Genomic DNA, 24,786 nt, shown 5'->3' with positions numbered 1-24,786 from the left:
AAATGCTGCATTTTTGAAAGTATGTGAAACATGTAAAGTTCGGGCATAGACTCTTGAAAAACATGATTGGCTGCTTTACCTGTCAGTCATGTGGCCTCTTGAGTGGTCCTTGGCCATTCAAAGTGGCTAAGGTTCACAGACCTTCTGCCGTCAGTCTGAAGATCTTGCTACGCAAGACTAGACAAGCAGATGTTTGTTTGAAATCTGAGCTACAGGAATTTGTACTTAAAATTGCACAGTCTTCTTTATATTTCTATAAAATTATAGGAGAAGAACACTTCATTCCCTGTTGAATTTCTCTAAATTATAATTCAATAATTTCCTCTTCCTTTAATTCAGATTCAACTTCTGTTGGGATTTTGCCAAATTCCAACTCATGTTTTGAAAGGGATTCCAATTCTTCAGTTCTGAATTTTGCATGACCCTGATTTACAGTCATTATCACACAAACCTTCAGAAAGATACTGAATGGCCAGCTGTTTGAGATTAGTCCTTACATACTGTAAAATGGTATACTTAAGTTGTGTCTATAAGTTCTGACTCATCATGGAACAGCACATAAGGATACGTTTATGTAAAGATCAGTCCTTGCCCCAAGACATTCTTGTTTTAATTTCCACTCTACTCCTCTTCTCTGTCTGCTCAGAGGATCCTGAATGAAGTCATGGGGAAACTTTAATATCTTTGTGTTTTCAGTCAAACACCCCACAAACAGAGTCAATGCCCTCTCCCCCACAAAGCTGTCTGCCCACACAGACACTTCCATCAGCCTTTCTTACAGTATGATCAGACAGGTCAGGAAATCAAATTCAGTCATTTATGGGTGCGGCTGCAATTTGGGAGTAGGGAGAAGACTGTTTGCTTGAATAAGTGAAAACATTTCCAAAAAACGTCACAGCTTAGACCATGGTGGTCCATTATGTCACATCAGCCATGTTGAACACCCAAATAAAAGAAACACCCAGAATAGTTCACACCAGTCAAAACAAGTGATTTAACTAACAGAATGATCCCAGAGTTGATGGAAATACATAAAAAGTGGCCATATTATCTACGATATTTACAGATGGATCTAACTGAATCATGACTTATTATTTGTACACAAAGTACACCACATCATATCCATTCACATCCTTAAAAGAAAGCTTTAGACAGGATGTTAGACCTTGTCCACTAGGTGTCATCCTGAGATAAAACGACAGCTCAGCAGTGTCCCTATTCTCTAAGTGGGTCATCTTGTATTACAGTATGTTGTGGCTAGCAAATGTGGTTCTCCTAAACTGGATGCCATGTAATTTACCAAAATGGAAACTCTTCTTTTACATCTGGGCTTTATAACGTTACACAAAATGTGACAAAATGATATGCGGTAGACATAATATTTTACATTGTGATCATATAATTAAAGCAGTAATTACAGAAGTTGAAGTATACAGCTTTTAGCTTTACGCTTACTGAAATATGTCATATGTTGCAGTAAACATTCAATGAAGAAAAAAGACTGAGACTTGGATTTTGCAGACAGTTATGTTTAATGGGGTGTATCTATGTGTAAAAAATAGCAAATGGCAATCTTCTGAAGATAGAAAGTACGTCTGTGATTTTAATACTCATGAACTGGTGGATCTTGCTCATCCACATTCTTTAAATTTACCCAGATGTACAGCATCTACTTGCATGTCCCAGTGCACATAAAAGGTGTTGCACAAAGCAATTACGTCATGTCATATTATGTATTTGATAAATAATGTCACTTAGAGGTGAAAACGCCGAACACATTATTGCAGCAAAATAAATCCCTTCAGAAACATAACTATTAAGGATGTTAAAAGAAGACACTGTTTATTAAACCCTTAAACCCTGAAAGCTATTGCAACATAAGGCCTACCATTGCATAAGCCTTGACTATACAAGGAAAGTTAAGGACTGAAATTATATCAGACAATGACAACCATGATATGTCAATGTCAGAAAGTCTTCTTGAGGAGACTTACACAGTAAAATTTTAATTAAATGAGCAGAAAAAAATATTGTTTTCAATCCTAGTCTTGTAACTCAGTAGCTAAAACTTTAGACAAGACATTTTACGTTTTTACATCCCACTTAAAAATGCTGCCAACTAGAACAGATTTCAAATGTAAACAGACCACGTGTATCCACTGATGTTTCATGCTCTTCGTCCCCCTGAAGGAGGCATGCTTGATGGCTTGTGGTAGCATTCTGAAGGGGTTGCATTTGGGCTTGCATTCATCCCAGTGGGGATGTAATACATGCTCTCTAGATAGCTTTGATCCAGTGATGAATGGCCTTTTGGTTCATTTTTTGGCATCTGGCTTGCAGGGCTTCCATACCTTAAGGAAGTCTGGTGAAGTGTGGTGGGCACAGGAGGTGGCTCTGGATGGCGAATTTGCGGGGCAGTACCTGAGATTGCTGGGTAAGATGGCACTGCGTAAGGCAGGTACTGTGGTGCATACAACCCAGGACTGTGCAAAGAGGAGTAGGGTGGTGCAGCTGGTGGATATAGCCCTGAATGGGACATTGCCTGATGTGGTATGAGAACTTCTACATACTGGCCCAATTCAGGATCAAACAGCATTTTTCTGAGTGGTTGCATTGGTACCTCAATGTAGAAGTATTTACCAGTCTCAGGATCAAGAAGAACACGACGGGCACCTTGGCCACAGCTGAGCCCACTTGCATTCTCTGGATACAATACACCAGCTCCACCTGGACCTTCATTTGTGTAATCGTGGCCAAAAGATGGTGTCAAATCTTGAGGATTAAACAACTGAGGCCGGGGATCCAGAGTAGACATGTTAGCTGAATGAGAATACTCATGATAGGGAGCAGGAGCTGCTGCCTGAGGTGAAGGGTGATTGGCTGGCCGTCTATCTGCATGCAGCCCAGAAGCTGGAGGATGGTCATCACCATAGGATTGTGAGTTTGAAACTGGACAAGCTCGTGGATTGTGTAGAGGCTGAATCAAAGCTGAGGCATGAGGTATTGTGATATTGGAGACTGGTAGACCATCTGGTCTGCACTGATGAGGACGAACTTGAGCTTGCGGAGGAGCACCAGGACAGGTAAGGACTTGGCCTGGAGACCGAGAGGCTGCTGGTACCCGTTCCTGTGGACTGTTGTTGGGATGTCCTTGATGCGAATGAGAACTTGGCATGCAGGAGCAAGAAGACCTATGTGACCTATGTGGGGGTAAGTCTGAGAGCCGTAGCGGGCTGAAACTCTCCCGCTCATCATAGCTGGGAGGATCATCTGAAGCGTAGAAAAGATAGTCATCTGTGTGAAAACGATTATTAGATGATGCTCTTGTCACAGATGGTGTATGGTTAAGGGCTTGTGGTCCTGATGAGTTAAAAGCAATGGAACCATCTAGAATTGACTGGTCTTGACTGAATGATGGGGTTTGCTGCTGGTAAGTGCTGGTTGCTGGTTGCAAGAAAGCAGTAGATTGCTGTTGATCCAGACTGGACAGTGTCTTTGTGGTGGATTTTTGCACAACACTTGGAGTTGCTGTGACTGGGATGGATGGTGGTTTGCAGCTTGATACAGCTGATACAGCCAGTCTTTTTGTATCTGTTGATGAAGTCTCGTTTGGTTGATCCTTGTGTGTCACTGTTGATGGTGTTTCATTTTTCTTTGATTCACTACTTAATATTGTTTGCTGTTTAATAACAGACAATGCTTGAGTATCTGCTTTTGATGGGTCACTTGACACTGACTTAACTTCTGCAAATGACTGTTTATAGCTGGGTTTTGGTGTTACAAATGGCTTTAGTCTATCAGTGGATATTGATCTCACTTGTATGGGTAACTCAATCTCTTTTGATGCATTCACTGGTGTGGCATTATTTTTTGTACTGCTTGAAAAAGACCTCACCTCTGGCTTGCCAGATGTTGCTAAATAAGTTGGAATTTGTGTTGTAGTGGTAGTTTTCTTTTTTTCTTGTTCCTTTGTTAAAGATTCTTCTGTCAGTATTCCCTTGGGACTCTCACTTGGTTGAGATATTCTTGATGAATCATTGACAAATGCTGTTGGATTGCAAGGCAATGATGTATTTTCTGCCTTTACTTGTACTTCACTTGAAATGCTTTCTGATGAACATGCCTGTACAGGTACCTCAAGCCTGTTGACATGTTTAGCTGTAGCACTTGCACCTTCAGTGAGAACATCACACACTCCAATGTCAGCTTGCATCCCTTTTTCTTTCAGTAGCATGGATACAGAGTGGCTGCTGGTTGCAGCTTTCATTTGAGTAGAGTCAAGGATTGTAGGGGAAACAGACTTTGTCTTGGATGTGCAATCTGGTAGAACCACCAATGCAGAAACTTCTCGGTCCTTACTTGGGGGTCTAGGGGGCATCTTAGAACTCTGATCACAGTGACTGGAAGATCTTTTATTGATACCTTCTGATTCAGGTAATCCATCTGTGGTCGTAGAGTGAGAATATGGTGCTTTTTGTTTTGACTCTTTGTTTTGTTTTGAGCCTTTGGATGTTATTTCAGTGATGTCAGCATCTCTTTTTGTCTCTGCGCTCACCCATGGTTGTGATATTTTTGATATGTCAACAGGCAGTTTTTCATCATGACAGTGGATTGCTTTGCTGCCTGATGTTTGTTTGTCCTTCCAACTGATAGCTTTACATTCAATGTGTAAGGCTGGAGGAGTTTGCGGCGGCTTCTCTCTTTCCCCTTGAATAACTGTCTCTTCTGCAGTAGAGGTTGAATTTGATGCTTTGAAAGACAGGTTGTATGTGTTTTTCACTAACTTCCTCACATCCCTAACTCTATGTATAACAGATTTTTTGTTGCTGTCATCGTCATCTTCTGTCTCTATGACTTTAGTAGATTTGGTGCTTATATCTTCTGCAGCTTTCTCTATTGCCTGAGATTTAGATATTTCTCTGGACTGTTCCAAGTCAGGGGACAAAGACACTTTCAGAGAAGATGTCTTTTTTCCTTTGATAGAAGAAGGTTTCAAAGTTATCTCTGGGGTTTTCGACATAAATACACTCTTTCCAGCCAGTTGTTCCTGGTTCCGGTGTCATCTGGCGCTTTTTTATGTCTCTGGTTGTCATTCTGTTCTGCATGCTTATTGCTGGTGTAGCAACAACAGGACTTGTGTTACTGATACTGGCATTTGCTGAGTCACAATTGTACTTCTCTTCAAGGTTGCTACCTCCTCCCTCTTTCCTATCACTCTTGCTGTTTTGTATTTTGTCATCAACTTGTGGAGGAGCCACTATAGGCTTGGTTTCTTCCCTTGCAATGTTGCCAGCTACCTGAGCTTCCCCATTGTTAAAGAATGCAGGTCTTAAGAATGGCTTTGGTGGAACCTTTGGAGCACACTTCTTCGGCTGACGATGTGAAATTCTCTCCTCTCCCGCAGCAAAATCTTCAGATGAAAGAGTACATTCAGAATGCTGGCTAGAGCTTAAACTATGTTTCTCCATGGTACTTGGTACATCATCAAAAGAGCTGGGGCTGACATCAAGATGTTTATTTTTATCTCCAGAAGGACTTGGGTCTGTACTTTTTGGTGTCTCTTTCTGCACATCATGCATTTTCTTTGACAATACACTCTTGATAATGCAAGATGCCATTTGTGTCTTAGGGGAGCCATCATCTAAAGACACAGACTTCTGCAAGGTCTTTTTCCTGTCATTTTGTGGTGAATTTGGCACCTCCTTGGAAACTTCCTCTTGCACAATAGCTGGGGTGCTATGTTGACGAACAAGTGCGTCTTTTGAGTGTCTATATGTGGAGGGTGAATTCAAAATATTTTCATTGTTTCCTTTATGCTTTGATTCATCTGTGTTCCGCCTTAACAGCTGGATCTGCCTTTTAGGTACTGTCCTCTTTCCTCTACTGGATTCTTCCTTGCTCTCTAATGCAACATCCACACACTCAAAACTCCCCATTTCAAAGCGTTTGTTTGGGTCCAGGACATCACGGGATAAAAAAGACGAACCATCATGTTCATGTAAAGCTGAGCCACGTAAATCTGCGTAGGTCATCCATGCAACAGCTCCAGGGCTGTCTACAGTCGATGGCTGTGAAACATTTGTAGAGGACCTGTGGCTTGAATTGTACACATCCAAATAATCCACCTGAGGACTAGATAGGCTTCTGAAGGCCAGATCTGTAAACCACTTTACTTCATTGTCTGCTTCATCAAATTCACTTCCCATGTTGGAGGTCTCACCAGTACATTCAGGAGGAAGAAAGCCTGCACTGCTGTATTTACCCTGGGCAGCTGACTGGAGCCTCCTGGCGCCACCCTTGTTCTCTTGTTGTGAGCCCTGAGCTCTGAGCTGACTCTGTTGCTGCAAAGTTGTTGGGTGCGACTCAAAATAACAGCGAGCTGGAATTCCCGACTTTGGGTCTCGACTTGAGAGAGCTGGGCTGTGGCCTGCAGGCCCTTTTCTATTCCTGGCACTGAATGACAGCTCAACCTGTTCCCCTCTGTAACTACTCTCTCCAATAGTCTCCTCCCCCTCTCCCTCCTTCTTTCCACTCTCCTCTTTTTCCCTGCATGGTTGCCTGTCAAATTCACCACCATTGTCCCTACTGATAACCTCTGGGCTTTCTCTTAATGCTACAGGCACTTGACTAAGCCTCTTGTCACTGCTTGGGGAATCATTTTTTAACATTTCTGTTCCCTTGTTCCTATCAAAAACCTCAACATGGCATTGTTTCTTCTCTACAGATGGCACTGGCTTCGGCAGAGATGCATCCCATGCACACGGGGAGGTTAAATCAGTTGTGTTGTCAGTGACATTTTGTTGACTTTTCACAATTTTTATTGTTGACGATCCAGAATCTGAGGTTTTAGAGGTTGAATCTTGCAGTATCTGAACTGGTGGTCCACTGCCTTTACATTCATCTGGGACAAATGCAAGGCTTTTCAAGGTTGTTGGGTCAGCATGGTCATCAAAACAATCAAAACAGTCTATTGGGTTAGAGAAAGGATGACTAACTCCATCACAGATTATGGATAAACTCTGATTTTCTGCCTTTCCAAGAGTAATGGAAGGCTCAGGTTGGAGATAAGAGGATAGTGTTGTGTGTTTGGTATGGTCTGATGTAGCTGATGGGGGCCTTGATCTACTCTCTGGTGTTGGCAAAAAGTTCCTTGAGCTAGGTAAGACAGAGGTGTCATTTCCAAAAAGATAGCTGGAAGATTCAGAAGAGTTGTCACAGACATTTGTTGATTGGGCTAAATCTTTGGTTGGTGTAACGTTATATGTGATGCCTGGGGATTTTGTATTTTGTGGCAGAACACTATATGATATTGTTTTGATTTCAGGTGAGCAGGTAACTGATCTCAATTCCAGTGAAGGGGCTGGGGAATTGGGCTCTGGTGTAAGGTAATTTTCTCTGCTGTTTGGAGTAGAGGTAATGCTCCTTAACGCAGGTGTGGAATCTCTACTGTATGTAGGTGTTGCTGTGTAATCAGTTCCTGTGATGGCAGGAGAGGATGGTAGATCATTAGGTTCCACTGAAAAAAACATTCTCTTATTTGTAGGTGATGGGGTGATAGTATAACCCTTTGGTGAGTGAATAATTTCAGGTTCTTGTGAGTGAGCTGGAATGGAGTGATCAGTAGAGGAGTGCATATCACTGCGACCGCAGGGGGAAGATGTTGAGGCATCAGGTTCAGTTGAATAAACCCGTCTCTCATTTGTAGGTGATGGACTGATGTTGTAACACGGAGACGAGTGAATGATTACTGGTTCTGAGTGATCAGGAGAAGAGCAAATATCCCTGTATTCAATCCTTGTGACTACAGGGAAGGATGGTGAGTCTTCAGGTTCAGTCGAAGAAACGATTCTCTCATTTGTAGATGATGGGCTGATGGTGTAACCCACAGGGGAGTGAATCATTACTTGTTCTGGCGAGTGAGCAGATGCTGAGTGATGAGGAGAAGAGCAGGTTTCATTGATCTCAGGTGATACAGGGGAGGATGGTGAGTCTTCAGGTTGGACTGAAGAAGATATTTTCTCATATGTAGGTGATGGACTGATGGTGTAACCTACAGGGGAGTGAATCAGTACTGGTTCTTGTGAGTGACCAGGTGCTGAGTGATCAGGAGAAGAGCAGGTTTCATTGATCTCAGGTGATTCCAGTCTTTCTCTTCTATCTTTGGATGAGTATACCAGTCCTCTTGTTTCAGTAGAAATGTCAGACACAGATAGGGAATCTATTTTCCCATTATCACTGGTAGGCAGTGTAGATACAGATAAAGTAGCACCATAATTGTCCTCCAAGTCTGGAGTCTCTGATGTGTTCCTAACTTGAGTTGGACACAAATTCAGCAGCTCAGGTGAAGATCTACCGGTGGATGCAGGTGTGGAGGTAGTTTCCTTGCTTACAGGCGAGGTGGAGGTTAATCTGGGTTCTGGCATGACACTGGTTATGGATGAAGATGAAGTAAACATTTCCTGCATAAGGCTGCAATCTGTTGGAGAAGGGTTTGACAGTTCTGATGCAGAGCCACTGTTCATCGTCCCTTGCACAAAGAGAATGTTTTGCTCTCGTGGACTACAATAGATCATACTCACTTTGTCCTCAGAAGACATCACAACATTTTGTTTAAGTGGAGATACTGCCAAAGATTCACAGTCTGACTCAAATATTTGTTTATCTAAAAATGGGCTTGTGCTTGTATGTTGAGGTGTTTTAATAATTCCTTCTTGCTCAAAAACAGCAGGTTCTTTCTCTTCTGAAGAGCAGGATGTAGGATTAGAAGGTTTCTTTGCCGGATTAATCAGGGTGGTAGCTGGTGTTGAATTCACATACTGTGGTTCAGATGCATTTGTGTTTGCCGTTTCATTCACTGGGGCAGTGCTTACTGACACTTGGGATTCTTCCCAGTTATCTGTATGTGAAAGGTCACTACTATTGACTTTGGATGCAGGTGGTGTGCACTCTAATTGGTTAAGTCTATTTTTGGTATCAGACAAGATGGGTGATTTAGTTGGTGGTGAACGTGATTCCCTGGTCTCAGATGTGGAAAAATCTGGTGTATTTTCTGGAGAAGGTGTGTTGTAAGTGACTTCAGCATTGTCGCTTAAGTCGGATCCATTGGCAGTGTGGTAAGATCCTAAAGAGTCATTGGTATCATCTACTGGAAAAGACTGATCCACTTCCCTCCTGATAAATGCGGCAGAGGCTGGGCTACTGGAAAGTGACGGAGACTCGCCGTCATCCCCAAAAATGTCACACAGGCAGGTTGTTTCAGATATGGCATTATGATGGCTGGGGATGGAAGTGATATCAAAGATCTCCACACGATTTGGCCCTTCATGACTCTGCAGGTTGAACGTGTGTGGAGCACTGCGAAGAAAAGAGTAGCTATCACCTTCTAGAACCCAGCGTTCCATTTCTTCACTTCAGATACCACAGACATTGGGTTGTCTCACTTGAGCCTTTTATAAATGCATGAACAGGTCACTCATCAACTGTTGAATGCTTTCAGACCTGAAACATCAAAAGAAACAATAATGAAAACCTTTTACTAAAAGAATTAAATAATTCCCATGACAAACCTTAACATTTCTATAGAAAATATTTTTATGTAAGCTTTATACAAAGTTTCTGAAAGTCACTGTCTATCAGAAATTATAGCTACTTGAAACAAGTGTGTCTCTTCCAAATAAAATACAGTTTACTTATACAAAATAATAATAATAATAATAGTAATAGTAAACATGATTATTCTTGTCTACTGATAGATATAAATCAAAGCTTACTGATGCAAAAATATATACAGTAACTTTGCCGGTGTTAAACGTGTTTCAACACACATGCAGAAACCAAAGTTCACATAAAAGTCATCAGATATGATACTTGCCTTTTTTTGCTGTTTTCCATGTGGCCAGTTTGAATGAAACAACCCCTCCAGAGAACATTCACAGGGGACAGTTATGCACTGTACCATGAGCTGTGAATGAGGCTCCAACTGGGGGGTCCAGGTTTCCTGAGTGCCAAACTGACCCTTCATCGAAACAGGCCACTCAGTGCACAGATATGTCCAGCCCCTCAAGCTAAGTCCAAAAAATGCTACGACTCCTATACCATTAGCCCTGCCTGAGCTCACAGAGCCCAGCTATTTCAAACATTAATTGACACCACTTTTTTAAAAAAGAGACACAAGCATGCAAAAAAAGGAAGCTTTTTTGATCATGCTTGGACATAGGTGCATGTCTCTGCCAAGCTTAACAGGGTGTTACAGATAGGAACAGGTGCTGTGATAGGATAGACGGAGTCTGTGAGTGGAATCTGACACACTAGGCCAAGACAGTCATAGAGGCTCACTAATTTTAGACCTCTTCTATCAGGGGAAACTTTGCTTTGAGAGGCTGCGTACAGACGATATACACTGAAAAAAGTGTTTCATTCATCCAGTTAAAAAAATTTAGGGTAATGATTCACATCTATATTTTTGTTGACTTGCCCTTTGGCAATTGAAAGTAATTCTTTGCTTTTAGCTTGAAAATGCTGACAATTGAACATTATTTATTTAAATAAAAAAATAAAAAATGCGTAAAATATAACCTAATGACCATTTGAACTTCTTGAGCTATCTTCTTTCCACATTTTACTGCCCTTTGTTTCAGTGCATCAAAGTATATTTATTTCATGTGGTTACAAACTAGTCCATCGTCTTATGGGGAAAGAATGCTGAGCACTTCTGCGATGCGGGGATTTAGTGTTCACACCACTCTACTGACAGAAATCCAAAAGCATAGCAGCTTGACAATACCAAGAATAGGTCTTTGATCAACATGGACAGTCAAAACAGAATTCTGAATGACCATGAATAAAAGCTATAGACTTGCATTCTCATGGAGCCATCTGACATTTAATACCTTTGACTGAAAGGTTGTGTGCCTTTACAGAACAGAAACAAGATTAATTGCAGACGCCAGCACAAAAACACCATAAGAAAAGGAAAAAAAGTGTTATTTGTCTCTAGCACACTGTTATCTAGCACACTGTACATAAATATGCTTGCAGAAATCCCCCTGCAGAAACATGACACATTTCTATCTTGAGCTCAGTGTATTTAGATATTCTATTTTTTGACAAATATGCAGTGGGCAGAAACTGCCCCACAAATAAAACAGGCTTAGGAGGTCACTTGACAATTTGTATACAAAACACCACGTAACCTTATAGATACACCACTGACTCCGTAATATACGTGACCCTGGACCACATTTTTTATTTTTATTTTTTAAATTGAGATTTATACATCTTCCGAAAGCTGAGTAAATAATATTGGCCAAGATACAACTATTTGAAAATCTTGAATCTGAGGGTGAAAAAAAAAACTAAGTACTGAGAAAATCACCTTTAAAGTTGTCCAAATGAAGTTCTTAACAATGCATATTACTAATCAAAAAATATGTTTTTATATATTTACAGAAGGAGATTTACAAAATATCTTCATGGAACACGATCTTTACTTAATATCCTTAATGATTTTTGTCATAAAAGAAAAACTGATAATTTTGACCCATACAATGTTTTTTTGGCTATTGTTAAAAATATACCCCAGCAACTTAAGACTGGTTTTGTGGTCCAGGACACATACTGTATGTAGTGCAGCGAATTCTGATTTTGTCCTTATTTGGAGATAACAGAATAACTGAAAAAAGTAATTGCATAGTAAAAAAGTCTATTTCAATGCATTGAATCTAATACTGCTACTACTGCCTTAGTAATTTCCTGGATAACATCATGACTCAATCTAACAAAGCATATTCGGTTACTGCTGTCCAGCAGCACTGCAGTTTTATATGAGGTTAAAGGCACACTCAAAAAAAATATACCATCAGTCCTTATCTTCCCATGAACCCTTCTCAAAGGGATCTGTGGGTGTTCAGTTTATCTCAATTATTTCAGTTTCTATTTTTTGATGTCAGAGTATAAACAGCTCTGATAATAAATAATGTAACGTAATTGTTCTAACAAAAATTTAGTTGTTTTTATTTAGAAGATGTTTTTCGTAGAAACAGATGTTCTACTGTAATGCTTTCAGAAGTTCAATCTCTGGCTTTTGGTTCTGAGGTCAGAAGGAGATCCTCTTCAACAGCTAATGTAGTTCAATTTCACAAGCTGAAAGAAAAAAAGCATTATTACTTAATGATTTCTTAAAATCCAGTTATCATCAGCCTGCACTGTACAATATCAAATACATACAAAGGAATATTGTACGATTACTGGAAGTGTTATCATACAGATTATCTTATTTTATCAGTAAAACTTGATGAGCTGGCTGTGAAAGTGACTCACGTGAGGGCTTCAGTCTTTGTGCTCGAGAGAAATAGCGCGGTGCTAACATCCCAGCAGCATCTCCAGGGGTCAAGAGTACGCCATTCTCTGACCAGAAGAACTGAATCCCATCTAAACACCAACCAGAGGGGAGAGGAATCATTACAACTTCAGCTCTAACATCGTTAAACCTATTCAACTTCAACATCAAACTGGTTTTAAAAATGTTTTCTTAATACCTGACATAGCTTTCGCGACATCAATGTACACAGCTAGATCGCAACTCTGTCTCATTCCTAAAAACAGAAAAGAGACCATTTACAACTGTAAATAACCAAATTATGTATTTAAATTATATTTAAAAATCATATTCACATATTATGTACACATATTATTGGTCTGGACTGCTTCTAGGTTTATCATTAAAACAAAATAAAATAAAGACCTCTATAAATGAACCTAATCTGAAAGTCACTCACCACTGATGACTCCGCCCTCTCCAGGAAGCCCAGGTGCCAGGTGTATGTGAGTTCTGTTCATTCTGCTGATGCCCTGACTGTGTATTGAGGACCAGTGTTTCATATATGAGCCATGAACAGCTTCTCTTGGATAGTCAGGATCATCAAGTGCTACTGCTCTCAGCTCCAGATCTGTAACCTGAATGAGTCACATAATGTAACAACATTTATCAAAGTGTATGTAAACTTGTGTCAAGCAAATGCTCCAGTGACCATGTCCAGTTTTCAAATCTATTTTTCTATTGTATCTTTGCATGACCTCTGATCCAAACTGACCTGCACTGAGTGGCCCTGATTGGCTCGTATCTGAAGACGACCATCCTCCGGGTGGTGGCAAAGTTTGAATCGCTGTTTGTTGTTGGTGTCCACCACTCGCTTCACATCCTCTGGTGAAAACGAGCGGAACTGCTGATGAGCAAGAAGGTCCTCCACAAACACAAAACCATCTGTGGACGAGGACACATAAATACAGACAGACAAAAGGGATGATTTAAAAAAAAAGGAAATATAATTTATGAATAAATCATTTGTTTTATTGTCCAACAACAACAGTAATCATCCTCCGCTCATTAGAAATGACACAAAATACCTACATAACAACTTTGTAAGCAGACCTTATCATCAATCATACACTTCATATCATCTCACCCGAGTTCATCTGCAGACCCATCTTATTGGCCCCATGGCGTAATGCATAAGACAGGGATTTAGACAGACGCACATCTCTGCTCTGAAAGACGCAAAATAGAAATATAATTCATAACAGTGCACAGAGGCTTTCAAACTTTAACACAGCAAAGTTACACAAAATACTGTTATCATTAGCCTACCATTCACACTTCTCCACACAGGAGATGTGACCTGCTACACTTGTAACTGTTTTAAAAAGCATTTGGTTTTTCATAATGAAATTCATAAGTTATTTTATATTTTCTATTAACTTTTATTATTATACATTTTGAACTAAAATCTGGATTTTTGGCCAGAATATAAAATTAACAAAATGACAAAACCTGTTTGAATAAAAACTCGTAGTTAATAATTATGGTAAAATTCCAATTACCATGGTAAATATTTGTGTAAAAACAGTAAATTGTAAGACCACGGAAGTGATCAATCATAGTTTCTCCCACCTCTTCATTCCGGTTTCCTCGGCCTCCTCTTCCTCTTCCTCCTCTTCCTCGAGGCTGACAGTCCATTTATGAGACACTCGTCGTGATTGTATCATTCACAAACACAGCTATCGGATATATGGCCTAACGCAGTTACATTTGTGTCGTGTAGCATAACGTGACATCCGGAACTGAGGAAACGGTGAAAGAAGTATTCATGAGCATCCAGCAGGGGGCAGGAAAGACTTTGTTTTATATATATTCTGAGAGATTTTGTACCATCTAGCGGTGATGTTTTAGATGAGGCGTAAACTAGCGATATATTATTAATGGTAACAATATAACAAAAAAATTAAAATAACATTTTTGGAACACTTTCGCTACTGGCCAACAACTTAAAAAGAAATAAAAGTTTTCTCTTGTAATTAATAAATGTTGAGATTTACATGCAGATTATTGTTATTGTTATTATTATAATTATTTAAGTTTTTAAACCAAAATATATCCCACCCCGCACCTGTCGTCCATCTTTGTGGGGGGCATCGCTGCGTCTTTCATTCGTCCATCTTTGTGCGGGGCGTCTCGCAGACTGACGCTGTGTCGAGTGGAGCAACAAAACACTGCGAGCCTACGATCTAAAAACAAAGACCTGGGCTGATCTTACTTCGCTGCTATCTGTTCCGAAAGCTCGACATGTACTTTAACCGCGGTTACCCCGTCATCGCCTGCTGCGTCCTGGTCGGGCTGGTTCTGGGGTCAGAAGATGGCCCGGATCGCCCGGTTATCGGAGCTCCGGGATCCCCGGTCCGTCTGTCGGAGTCAGACCCGGGGGTTATGAAAGCAGTCAAATTCGCAGAGGAACGATATAATATGGGCTCCAACGCGATGCATATACGCCGTGTTAGCAAAATCCTTTCGGCCAGCAAACAGGTACAATTATTAATAACACATCGTTAAAATGTCAAATATCTGTTATTAACGGGTACAAACCCGGTAACGTTATATAACTGTTGTTCGTGTAATTGTTGTCTTATTTATGATGTGACTTCTTTATTTACGCGATTCTGATATTGGACAATAAGTTTATTATAAGTAGCTATTTTTACCGCATTGATGTGATTAAACGTAAACAAGCGCAGAGCGTCCGCAGAGGCCTCAAATACATAACAGTGCTGAGCTGATTTAAGCAGCACAAAACTGCGCGCATCTGTTCATTACGGTAGTTCATAAGAAAGCTGCGCACTTTTGAGCATTTACGATTTTTTTGTCTTTTTTTCTTATATCATAAAGATACATATAAATATTAGACAATCAAACAAGACCAAGAGGGGAGATACAATGATTAAAATAAAAAGTAATAATAAAAGGCAAAAATTTAATTTATTTAAGATATTTTCTACAAGATGGAATGTTTTCAAAGTTTTATTTTATTTGCAAATGTGGTATTTACCCATCATACAAATGAAGTCCAGGACATCATAAAGAACTGTTACACAGATGGAAGAATACAAGAAACAAAAGGGCGGGATATTTAAAAGCTGTTAAAAAGCCTACTGTTGTATAAATACCACAAATTCTTGCAACTTGTGATACAAAAAATAGTGTATTTATTTATATGAATTATTAGAACGTTTCTATAAATCTTTATCTATTAAATGTCAATCTTTTTTGAAATATGTAACAAATGTATTAAGATTATTTATAGAAGTTTGATGTTCCACAACCGTAATTGTTCCTCCAATGTCTTTTAATTTCTGTTCTGTGTCTTCCACAGCTGGTAAAAGGTGTTCGGTACAGTATTATGGTTGAGATTGGAAGCACTCAGTGTAAGAAATCCCTAAAGCTGAGCGGTGTGGACACCTGTGACTTTTTCCCAGAGCCTCACAAACAGAAGGTGAGCAAACACTCATTTTTTAAAGCCATATCAAACATCACTACTCAGTGTCTTGTAATGGCCAGTTCAGATGATTCTGTAACAGTGAAAACGCAGCACACAACCCATTTCATTTTGTCCATTATTAGCATGTTTGCAATATTGAATTTGATTTCAAAGTAATTTAAATCCAGTATGATAACCCCATGTTTTTGTTCAAAAATTAGCCAGAAGTTTAACAAAAGTTGAACTTGCCCATTCTTGTAAATTTCCAATGCACATTCTCTCTCGTAATCACCCCATTCTGTCTCTCCACAGACGGAGGTTTGTTTGTTTGAGGTTTGGGACATTCCCTGGGAAAATAAATCCACCCTGCTTAAACAGAAGTGCCAGCCTGTGGGTCAGTAGCCTGGGACAGATGGCAGATCTGTCAGCCTCATGTAGTCCAAATCATCTTTCTCACATGATATACTGCTGTGGTGTAAAACACAGACACATGCATACTCATTGTAATGTTTTAGGACAGGATATGAAGTGATTTTGATCATACATCCACATGCATGTGTAGTTACCTTGATATTGTTCATGCCTTAGTTTCCAAGGAGCTCAAAAAGGTTGCAGCCGTACGTCTAACCCATGGCAAACCCATGAAGGTATGGAGAAGTGTGCAGTGTACACCAAAAATGTCATTTAAATATTTGCATTTATCCCTATAAAATCTAATGTATCAAAACTTTGTTGAAAAACGTATTGTGCACAATCTACTACATGCTATCTGTCGTCTGATTATTAGTATGAACATAAACAACCTTTTAGTATAATTCAAATAATGGTAATGGTTCATGTGTCTTTTTGCTGTGAAATCTTTACTCATTTTATAAAGAAAATGTAAGAATAACTTTTATATTGTTAGCAGTATTACAAGATGAACACTTACCGGACTGAAGCAGCTTAGATTTACTTGAGTATCCATACATCACTTTTTAGAAAAATCATGGTAGAATATGAGTATCAAATATAATACATGAGGCTTCTGAGAAATATTTATTGTCCACCTTAATTATGAACTCTATATTCTAATTATTATATTATATGAGCTATGTAAAAGCCTGATGTATCAAATATAATACTCAACAAAAAACATGCATGCAAACTTTAAGATCTTTTTCATATTTTGCATATAAAATTCAATAAACAGTTCCATTTCAAATGTTTTTTTTTTTTTCCAACCATTATTTCAAATGTCAGGCTTTACAGGGTTAAATATTTGTGAGCTTTTCATCATGCATTTTATGATTTTTATTTTTTGCTATTTTCAGGAAACTGTGGAGCTTTTGACCGAGTTTAAAAACTTTATGATCACATACAATCGAACATACAGCTCCCAAGAAGGTAAAACACAGAGCATACTTTACAGTACTAATAATGTAATGTAATGTAATTTCTCAGGTACTTAGAAATTTTTAATAATAATAAACAAGTAATCAGTATGTAATCTTGTGGAATTGTGTAAGTATACATATATATTACCTCTCACATAGATACCATAATGTACTAACTATTACCATATTAGTTTTCTACACTAGTATGTTAGTTAATGGCTGTTTATAATGCACATAACATAATAAAAATTCCTTCTTTAAGCACTGATCCATTAAACTCCACAGAGGCAGAGAAGCGTCTGCGCATTTTCCAGGAGAATATGAAAACGGCACAAACGCTGCAATCTCTGGAACAGGGCTCAGCTGAGTACGGGGTCACCAAGTTCAGTGACCTCACAGGTAATAAAATGAGCAAAAATTGCCAATTAGTGATGACTCAGTGATCAAAAGTAAATCCAATCCAAGCCAAAATTAACATTATTAGCAATAGTTATTACATGATTCAAAGATGCTTTAACAAAATTTGTAACACTTGTCTAATATATATCGAGTATAAGATCATATCAGTGCAGCTGATCCCATCCTCTTTGTGTTTAGAGGATGAGTTCAGAATGATGTACCTGAACCCAATGCTGAGTCAGTGGAGCCTGAAGAAGGAGATGAAGCCAGCGACTCCGGCTAGTAAGGCTGCTCCTGACAGCTGGGACTGGAGGGACCACGGGGCCGTCGGTCCTGTGAAGAATCAGGTATGATGGCACAGATTAGCTTAATAGAGAGCGAATCAGTGAAACTGAGTACGTCTGCAGAATTGAACTTCAAATTAACATGTTTTATTATAATTAGTTCAACATTTTAAGTGACTGTCTGTTGCAGGGCATGTGTGGCTCCTGTTGGGCATTTTCTGTGACTGGAAACATTGAGGGACAGTGGTTCAAGAAAACGGGACAGCTTCTTTCCCTTTCTGAGCAGGGTAAATATAAACTACAATACTGTTGTTTTTTTAAAGAATACTTTTAATCAGCAAGGATGCATTCACAACTGATCAGAAATGACAGTAAAGACATTTATAATTACAAAAGATTTCTATTTCAAATAAATACTGTTCTTTTGAACTTTCTATTCACAAAAGAATCCTAAACAAATAACTTAATTGAGTGAAAAGATACATTCATTTCTTTGCTCACAGAATTAGTGGACTGTGATAAACTGGACCAAGCATGTGGAGGTGGACTGCCGTCTAACGCTTACGAAGCCATTGAAAAGCTTGGTAAGAAATAACATTCCCTAGAAGGCAGTTTCAATAAACATGTCCCATATAAATGTGCTTCTTTCTTTTACCTGTAAAGGAGGTCTTGAGACAGAAACGGACTACAACTACACAGGACACAAGCAGAGCTGTGATTTCTCTTCAGGGAAGGTGGCCGCCTACATTAACAGCTCTGTTGAGCTGCCTGACAGTGAAAACGGTGAGAGATGAGGAACTAGAGATGTGTCAATAAACTCATTAAAACAACACTGATGATGGAAATAGCTGCACTAGAGGAAATTAAAGCAGGAAATGAAAAATATCAAATATTTATATCAGCACATTTGCAGAGAAATTTGAGCTATAAGCTAATCTTTCTTAAGTGTTAATATACCACCGATAAATAGAGAACATCCAGTGTTCAAAAATTTGAGTAAGATTTATTTAAATGTTTAACTCGCCATGGCTGCATTTAGAGTATTTGATCAAAAATGACAGTAATAATGCAAAATATTATTACAATTTAAAATAATAATTTTCTTTCTTTGAATATATTTATATTAAAATGCTATTTATTCCTGTGATGCAAAGCTACATTTTTAGAATCATTATTCAAGTTTCAGTGTCACATGATTATTCAGAAATCATTTATATGATGATTTGCTGCTCAAGAAACAATTTAGTTTAATTATTATCAATGTTGAATAAAGTTTAACTGTTTAATATTATATTTCCTTGACGTACACAAAGTTCAAAAGAACAGCACTGATTTAAAGATTTTTTTTTTACAGTAAAAATGTTAAATGTCTTAATTGGTATTGCCTTGTAGAGATTGCTGCTTGGCTGGCTGAGAACGGTCCGGTCTCTGCTGCACTCAATGCTTTCGCCATGCAGGTAAAACAAATACACCATGGAAAAATATACCATTGCCATGCATTAAAATATTTCTCTGTAATGTTCCGGGAAAAACTGTATATAATGTAATTGATGAGAAAACAGTTAAAAAATTAGTGTGTGTGTGTATATATAAAATAAGCCACACGTTTCTAATGCAATAAGCAAAAGTAGCATGTACAGTATGTCTGGTCCTACAGAAACAAAAATACATCTTTAACTGATTACTTGAAGTTGATGTTTTTTTTTTACTGTCTGTAGTTCTACAGAAAGGGAGTGTCTCATCCTCTAAAGATCTTCTGCAACCCCTGGATGATTGATCACGCTGTGCTGCTGGTGGGATTCGGACAGCGTGAGTTATATTGATTTCAATGTTTGTACTGATACAGATGTGAACTTCAGGTGTTTAAACAGCAAGGCTATGCTTTGGAATGGATGTACATTTACAGGCATATAGAATCAGTCAACAGAGTTGTGTTTATTTTTCTGCAGGTAATGGCGTTCCATTCTGGGCCATCAAGAACAGCTGGGGAGAGGACTATGGAGAGCAGGTATGAAAAATCACCTCAACAATGTGCAAGAAAATGGCAGCAAACATTATTTGAGGTTTAATCACATTTTGAGCTGCAATATGAAAACTGCTATAAAAATAAGGTTTATTATTAAAAATGTGTTATTTGCAATTATTGTAGATTTTCCACCAAAATCACCACAGAAAAAAACAAAACATTTGGTCCTGCTCGTAACATACATGTAGGTGTTTGTAGACTGTGATATCACAGAAATGTTCAAATGTTTCCTGTACTTCTCTTATAGGGTTACTATTACCTGTACAGAGGATCCAGACTGTGTGGAATCAACAAGATGTGCTCATCTGCAGTTGTGAATTAGATGCACACACACACAGAAATAGAAAGCAAGCAAGCATGGATACAAAACATTTGAAAACAGCCCAGTCATGAAGGAGTTCATCATGTGATCTGTGAACACAGTGTAAACACATTCTGCACATATTTCATCTACATAAGCACATCATTCTCAGTAGTTCAGATACGTGAAGTATTTCTCTTGAGGTCATGTACTTTAGTTAATGCTATAGCTGAATTTGATGTACATTACCTCAGACCCACGTGTGATGTTATGGACACAGCAGATTACCAAATAGCAAATAGGTACAAGATAACAGCACAGTTTACCATGCTACTAAAACTTTACATAGTCTGTGTTATTGTGATTTTAGACTAGGTAATTTATTTGATTACTTTGTATTTTACACTAATCAGTTTTGTTATTCTGTGTTTTATCTAATTGTTAATTTAATTTCAAAACAATGAGGTGAGCCTGTGTCATATTTGCTTTTAACAGATTAGAAGTTATCAATTATTAAGTGTATTTTATTTTTTCCAAGTGCATTTTACTGAATATTTTGAGCTGCTGGTCTTGGAAACTAGATTTTGCACACTATGAATTTCCACAGTATATTGTGATCATTCCGTTAATTCAAGTATGGCTGTTTGTACCCGCACATTTTTTTTTTTTACCATATTTTGCTGCATTGGAAAAAGTTGCTGATGCTTCTTCCAAATGCACAATGGAAGATTTGTTTGAGGTTTGAGTTGTGGCTGAAAAGATGCATTTCTCATTTGCTGTATCTTTAATGCATTATCAAAGCTGTATTGCTGAATAAACTCCCAAATGTCTCATTCATGCTTTATTGTGTTGTGGCTGAAAAGATGCATTTGTCATTTTTTTTTTATATGAGCAATATTCATTTAGAAAAGGCTTAAATTAGTTTCAAATTTTAGCCACTTTAAAATGTATGAAGCCCAGGATGAAAGCAAACCCAACAGTAAATGAAGCAAGAGAACTATGGTTAACTTCTGAGGTTTGTTTCGAGTTAAAAGTGGAACTTGAAAGTGTTGTTTGGGTGGTTTTACTGTTTTAGATAAGGCAGCAAAAATCATCGAAAAAACTAAAATATAGAAATTAAATACTTTTCATCCAAGGTCAATGCTTTGAGTTTGCAGATTTTGTGGAGCCCTCTACTGGTTATTTGTGGTAGTTTAATTCCGTACATGGCATTGACCTCAACAGAGCTCACACAGTTAAATGAAACATGTCATGTTATTTTATTGTCTTAAAAAGTTACACAATCCCCAAGGGAGGGATTTAGTACACTAAAACATTTAACAGCACAACTACACAAACGGGGAATTTCTTTTTTCTTTTTTAAATATGATAGACTTTACAAAAAAAAAAAAAAAGATATCCCCCTTGTAGGTTTTTATACTCAGCTTGACAGATAGGCCATCTCTTACAGAATGACATAATGTCACAATAAGGAACAATGTTATTGAGAACCATAAGAAATGCATCATGTTTTGGGAAGACATTTCATGGACTATCAGTATTTCGTATGAAATATGTTCATTATAAACAGAACATCCATTCGGATGATTTTTTTCCTTTTTCTTTTTACAGTCACCAGAGAACAGGCATTAGTGCAAAAATGGTATAACAAGGTAGTCCTGGCTGCAGTTTATCCATTTATTGGAGAGCGTGACATTTTACAGTCCTCTAGAACTCATGAGGGGACTCGTACTCGGATGAATATGACAGATGTTCACTAAATGGAGCAGTGAACATCGTTTCACAAAAGAAAAAAAGCTATTCTTTCAGACTTGTAATTGAATAACTTATTTAAAAACTTAGAAATCACTGATTTTCAAATATTGGGGCAAAACAGGGCAAAGAATAAATGTTAATGCGTCAAAGAATTATTTTGTGTAAACTTGTATGCTTTCTGGCTTGGTTGCTACTTTATTAATAATTTATACAAGACTCGTTCACAGATCAGATATAAAATGTGTACAGTCATGTGACAGAATTAGCTAGACTTGTCAATATTTATAAAAATGAGCTGACTAATGTCAAATAATTATCATAAATACTGACAAATTTAGCATTCAACTTTAAGAATGAAGAAAATATCACACTAACATAACCATATAAGTATTAATTTTCTGTAGCCACTTTAGTTTAGTTTAGTCTAGTGTTGCTAATAGTAACAGGATCCAAAACATTTTTGTTGCAATCTTTATGATGGAGGTGGCAAATTATAGAAAGGGAACAAGTTGATGTATATATAAACTAATGTAATATATATATAAAAAAATTAAACATTATTACTATTTAAAATAACACATTTTCTATTTTAATATTTTAAAAGTGTTAAAAACAATGCCCCCCTAGGATTTTTTGATGAACAAAATGTTGGAAAGAACATCTAACTTTCTGGAAAGAAATAAAAAAATAACGTTTTGCCCCACATCTCAAGAATCAGTGAAATATTGTCCTAAATGCATACCATGAATTTGTGCACTAAAAGAACTGGAAAAAAACCTAACTGTAATAATAATAATAATCATAATAACAATAAATAATTGAACATGGCAGGACATATCAAAGATATGAAGTTCTAAATTATCCACTCTGTGTGGGTCCTATATGATTCCAAACTCTACACAAGTCTCCTCTCTATTACAATGAGATTTGGCTCTATTAGTTAGGTTACTAACGCTTGATGACGGAGATGGGATTGAAAAGCACTAGCAGTACATTCACAGTTTGCAAGCTGATAGTGGTTTGTCTAATACAGCGGGCCTAAGGTGGGGGTGGACGTCTCTCATGTCTCCCTTTACGACTGTACAGATAGTGGAGGTAGCAATGTGTTTATTCTGGGTCACCTAGTAGTTGAGCACCTGGTTAAAAGAGAAACTCTGGAGAAAAAAAAACGGATTTCAACTTTTTTTTTTTTTTTTTTTTTTAAATAATAACGCTCCATTCAATGAGAAAGCACCAGTAATATTTAAATTGGTATTTTTTATAAACAAATAATGCATTAATGGTGGTATGTTTTGTTACGATTCTACATAAATGTCCCAGAGAAATCCCAGGACGGCGGATGATACACAAGGATGCGCTAGAATGATTCCAGCAGAAACAGATGATTTCCAGGGAGATTATCGTGGCCTTCAAATTTCGGCCAGCAAATGTGAGACACTAAGTCAGTAGAGTTCAGAGGGACCTGAGCGTACAGAGTGACACACCAGACAGAGCGATGAATGAATAGGCAAGTTTGGATCAGAAGACAGTTAAGACCCGTAGTGGATACATTAAGCTATAAAGGACACCTACAAATGAGTTTGATCGAGGATTTTATCCCAAACAGATCGCAGATCGGCGTAAATTTAGTCCTAATGAAGTGACTTGTTTGTCTGCAGCAGTATTTGTTACAAATATCCCAAAAAGTACAAGACACCTCCAGTGAATCATGATGAAGTGTGTTTTTTGAAACACGTCTACATTTGAAAAGAGCAGGAACAGGCGTCACACGAGCGCTGTAAGATTGTAACAGTCCTGGCGGCCGTCCCCATCACTACACGCTGGTGATGGAGGCCTGCTTCTCCGTGCGGTTTGCGGGCGGCTCACGGATGGTGCGGAAGCTGGGGGGCTGGTAGGGCGGCGGGGGTCTTTTGGTGCCAATGTGTCCTGGACTCAAAGCCATATTCTGTCGCCTGCTATTTTCCACATTACTCGAGGTGTTCGATGCAAGGCTTTCCCGCGTGCTGAAGCAGTACAGAAGGACAGAAAGGGAAAGAGAATGAAAGTGTTATGAAGAAAGCAGAAATGGAAAATCGATTAGTAACAGGCTGGAAAAGGAACAAAGATGGGGTTAGTCAAGGTTAACAATCACAATCTTGTAATTAATGCTGATCAGGGTTGTGCACCGTTCTGAACTTGACTGAGAATGCAGTTTAATTTCCAAAGAATCTTCTGAATTTCAATTGAATTTGCAAACGGGATGTAGATTTTGATTGTAAAGTAGCAGAATTAAAATGGAATAAAATTCAAAATGAAGCCAAGCATAAATCATCTTGTCAATATTTTATCAGGAAAACAATGCAGTGGATAATTCTTGCGTAGCTGTAAAGACACATTAAAATGTTGAGAAAATGAGGAATACAAACCTGAAGGGACAGAACATCTATAAAGGTTTAGGGTGATGATACATGGATTTATGTGTTGAGTCTAAAAGCCCAGCGTCAATAGATGCTACTCGAAAAAAGCCAAACCTTCCCAAAGTAAGATGGATGACTGTACGAGAGTTGTAGGAATGCAAGTCTTCATATAAAAAATTATAGGAAAATATCAAATTATTTGGCCCATTTTAAATGTAGCTGCCCAAATTTTAAAGGGGGAATCAAAATGTATTTAATAAATCAAATTACAAGTGGAATCCATTCAGGTGACACACGGCCAAGCTCCAACTAACTAGCACATATATTAAATATCAGAGAATGATCAGTTTTTACCCCCTCCAAATACATAACTGTAAAAATGTTTTGTATATTTTATATATATAGATATTTTGTTATTTCAATAATTAATTAGCTTTTATTAA

At 38.2% G+C, this 24,786-nt stretch overlaps 4 protein-coding genes across 8 annotated transcripts in view; 1 reads left to right on the top strand and 3 right to left on the bottom strand.

Annotated features, from left to right (window-relative positions):
* Positions 1–1,513: 1,513 nt before the first annotated feature.
* On the bottom strand, positions 1,514–11,297 carry si:ch73-43g23.1 (mucin-17). Its single transcript, XM_019114954.2, is given in 3 exon segments — positions 1,514–4,936; positions 4,938–9,498; positions 9,872–11,297. Coding segments are annotated over 2 exon segments (7,233 nt in total). The 5' UTR covers positions 9,402–9,498; positions 9,872–11,297; the 3' UTR covers positions 1,514–2,167.
* A 688-nt stretch (positions 11,298–11,985) lies between these two features.
* Positions 11,986–14,586, bottom strand: trpt1 (tRNA phosphotransferase 1). The gene is made up of 8 exons (XM_042738053.1): positions 14,445–14,586; positions 13,949–14,118; positions 13,464–13,545; positions 13,092–13,261; positions 12,777–12,954; positions 12,537–12,593; positions 12,319–12,429; positions 11,986–12,141 (listed from the first exon to the last, which is right to left on the bottom strand). Exons 2-8 carry the CDS (start codon positions 14,012–14,014, stop codon positions 12,119–12,121), a joined length of 687 nt encoding a protein of 228 aa, XP_042593987.1. The 5' UTR covers positions 14,015–14,118; positions 14,445–14,586; the 3' UTR covers positions 11,986–12,118.
* LOC109101589 (cathepsin F-like) lies at positions 14,523–21,025 on the top strand. Its single transcript, XM_019114955.2, has 14 exons — positions 14,523–14,857; positions 15,702–15,821; positions 16,119–16,200; positions 16,395–16,453; positions 17,120–17,192; positions 17,468–17,581; positions 17,780–17,928; positions 18,056–18,152; positions 18,369–18,449; positions 18,529–18,648; positions 19,258–19,322; positions 19,584–19,674; positions 19,815–19,873; positions 20,139–21,025. Exons 1-14 carry the CDS (start codon positions 14,621–14,623, stop codon positions 20,211–20,213), a joined length of 1,422 nt encoding a protein of 473 aa, XP_018970500.1. The 5' UTR covers positions 14,523–14,620; the 3' UTR covers positions 20,214–21,025.
* A 407-nt stretch (positions 21,026–21,432) lies between these two features.
* Positions 21,433–24,786, bottom strand: part of stox2b (storkhead box 2b) — a 72,577-nt gene continuing 69,223 nt past the window's right edge. For all 5 annotated transcript variants that reach the window (XM_042738046.1, XM_042738047.1, XM_042738051.1 and 2 more), the window contains exon 4: positions 21,433–23,950. In XM_042738046.1, the coding sequence (XP_042593980.1) occupies positions 23,761–23,950 (190 nt within the window). In that variant the 3' untranslated portion in view covers positions 21,433–23,760. The remainder of the gene's footprint in view (positions 23,951–24,786) is intronic.

This window comes from Cyprinus carpio, chromosome B14, assembly GCF_018340385.1.
Source record: "Cyprinus carpio isolate SPL01 chromosome B14, ASM1834038v1, whole genome shotgun sequence".
Taxonomy (NCBI): Eukaryota; Metazoa; Chordata; class Actinopteri; order Cypriniformes; family Cyprinidae; genus Cyprinus; species Cyprinus carpio.
Note: the sequence above shows the minus strand (reverse complement) of the source record. Positions and strands in the feature narration are given on the sequence as shown.

Coding starts and splice junctions, on each gene's coding strand:
- trpt1 (XM_042738053.1), bottom strand. CDS start 14,014: ATGGACTGTCAGCCTCGAGGAAGAGGAGGAAGAGGAAGAGGAGGCCGA. Junction 13,546..13,948: donor GAGGAAACCGGAATGAAGAG/GTGGGAGAAACT, acceptor TGCGTCTTTCAG/AGCAGAGATGTGCGTCTGTC. Junction 13,262..13,463: donor GGGTCTGCAGATGAACTCGG/GTGAGATGATAT, acceptor CCTCGTCCACAG/ATGGTTTTGTGTTTGTGGAG.
- LOC109101589 (XM_019114955.2), top strand. CDS start 14,621: ATGTACTTTAACCGCGGTTACCCCGTCATCGCCTGCTGCGTCCTGGTC. Junction 17,582..17,779: donor CAAGTTCAGTGACCTCACAG/GTAATAAAATGA, acceptor CTTTGTGTTTAG/AGGATGAGTTCAGAATGATG. Junction 18,153..18,368: donor TCTTTCCCTTTCTGAGCAGG/GTAAATATAAAC, acceptor CTTTGCTCACAG/AATTAGTGGACTGTGATAAA.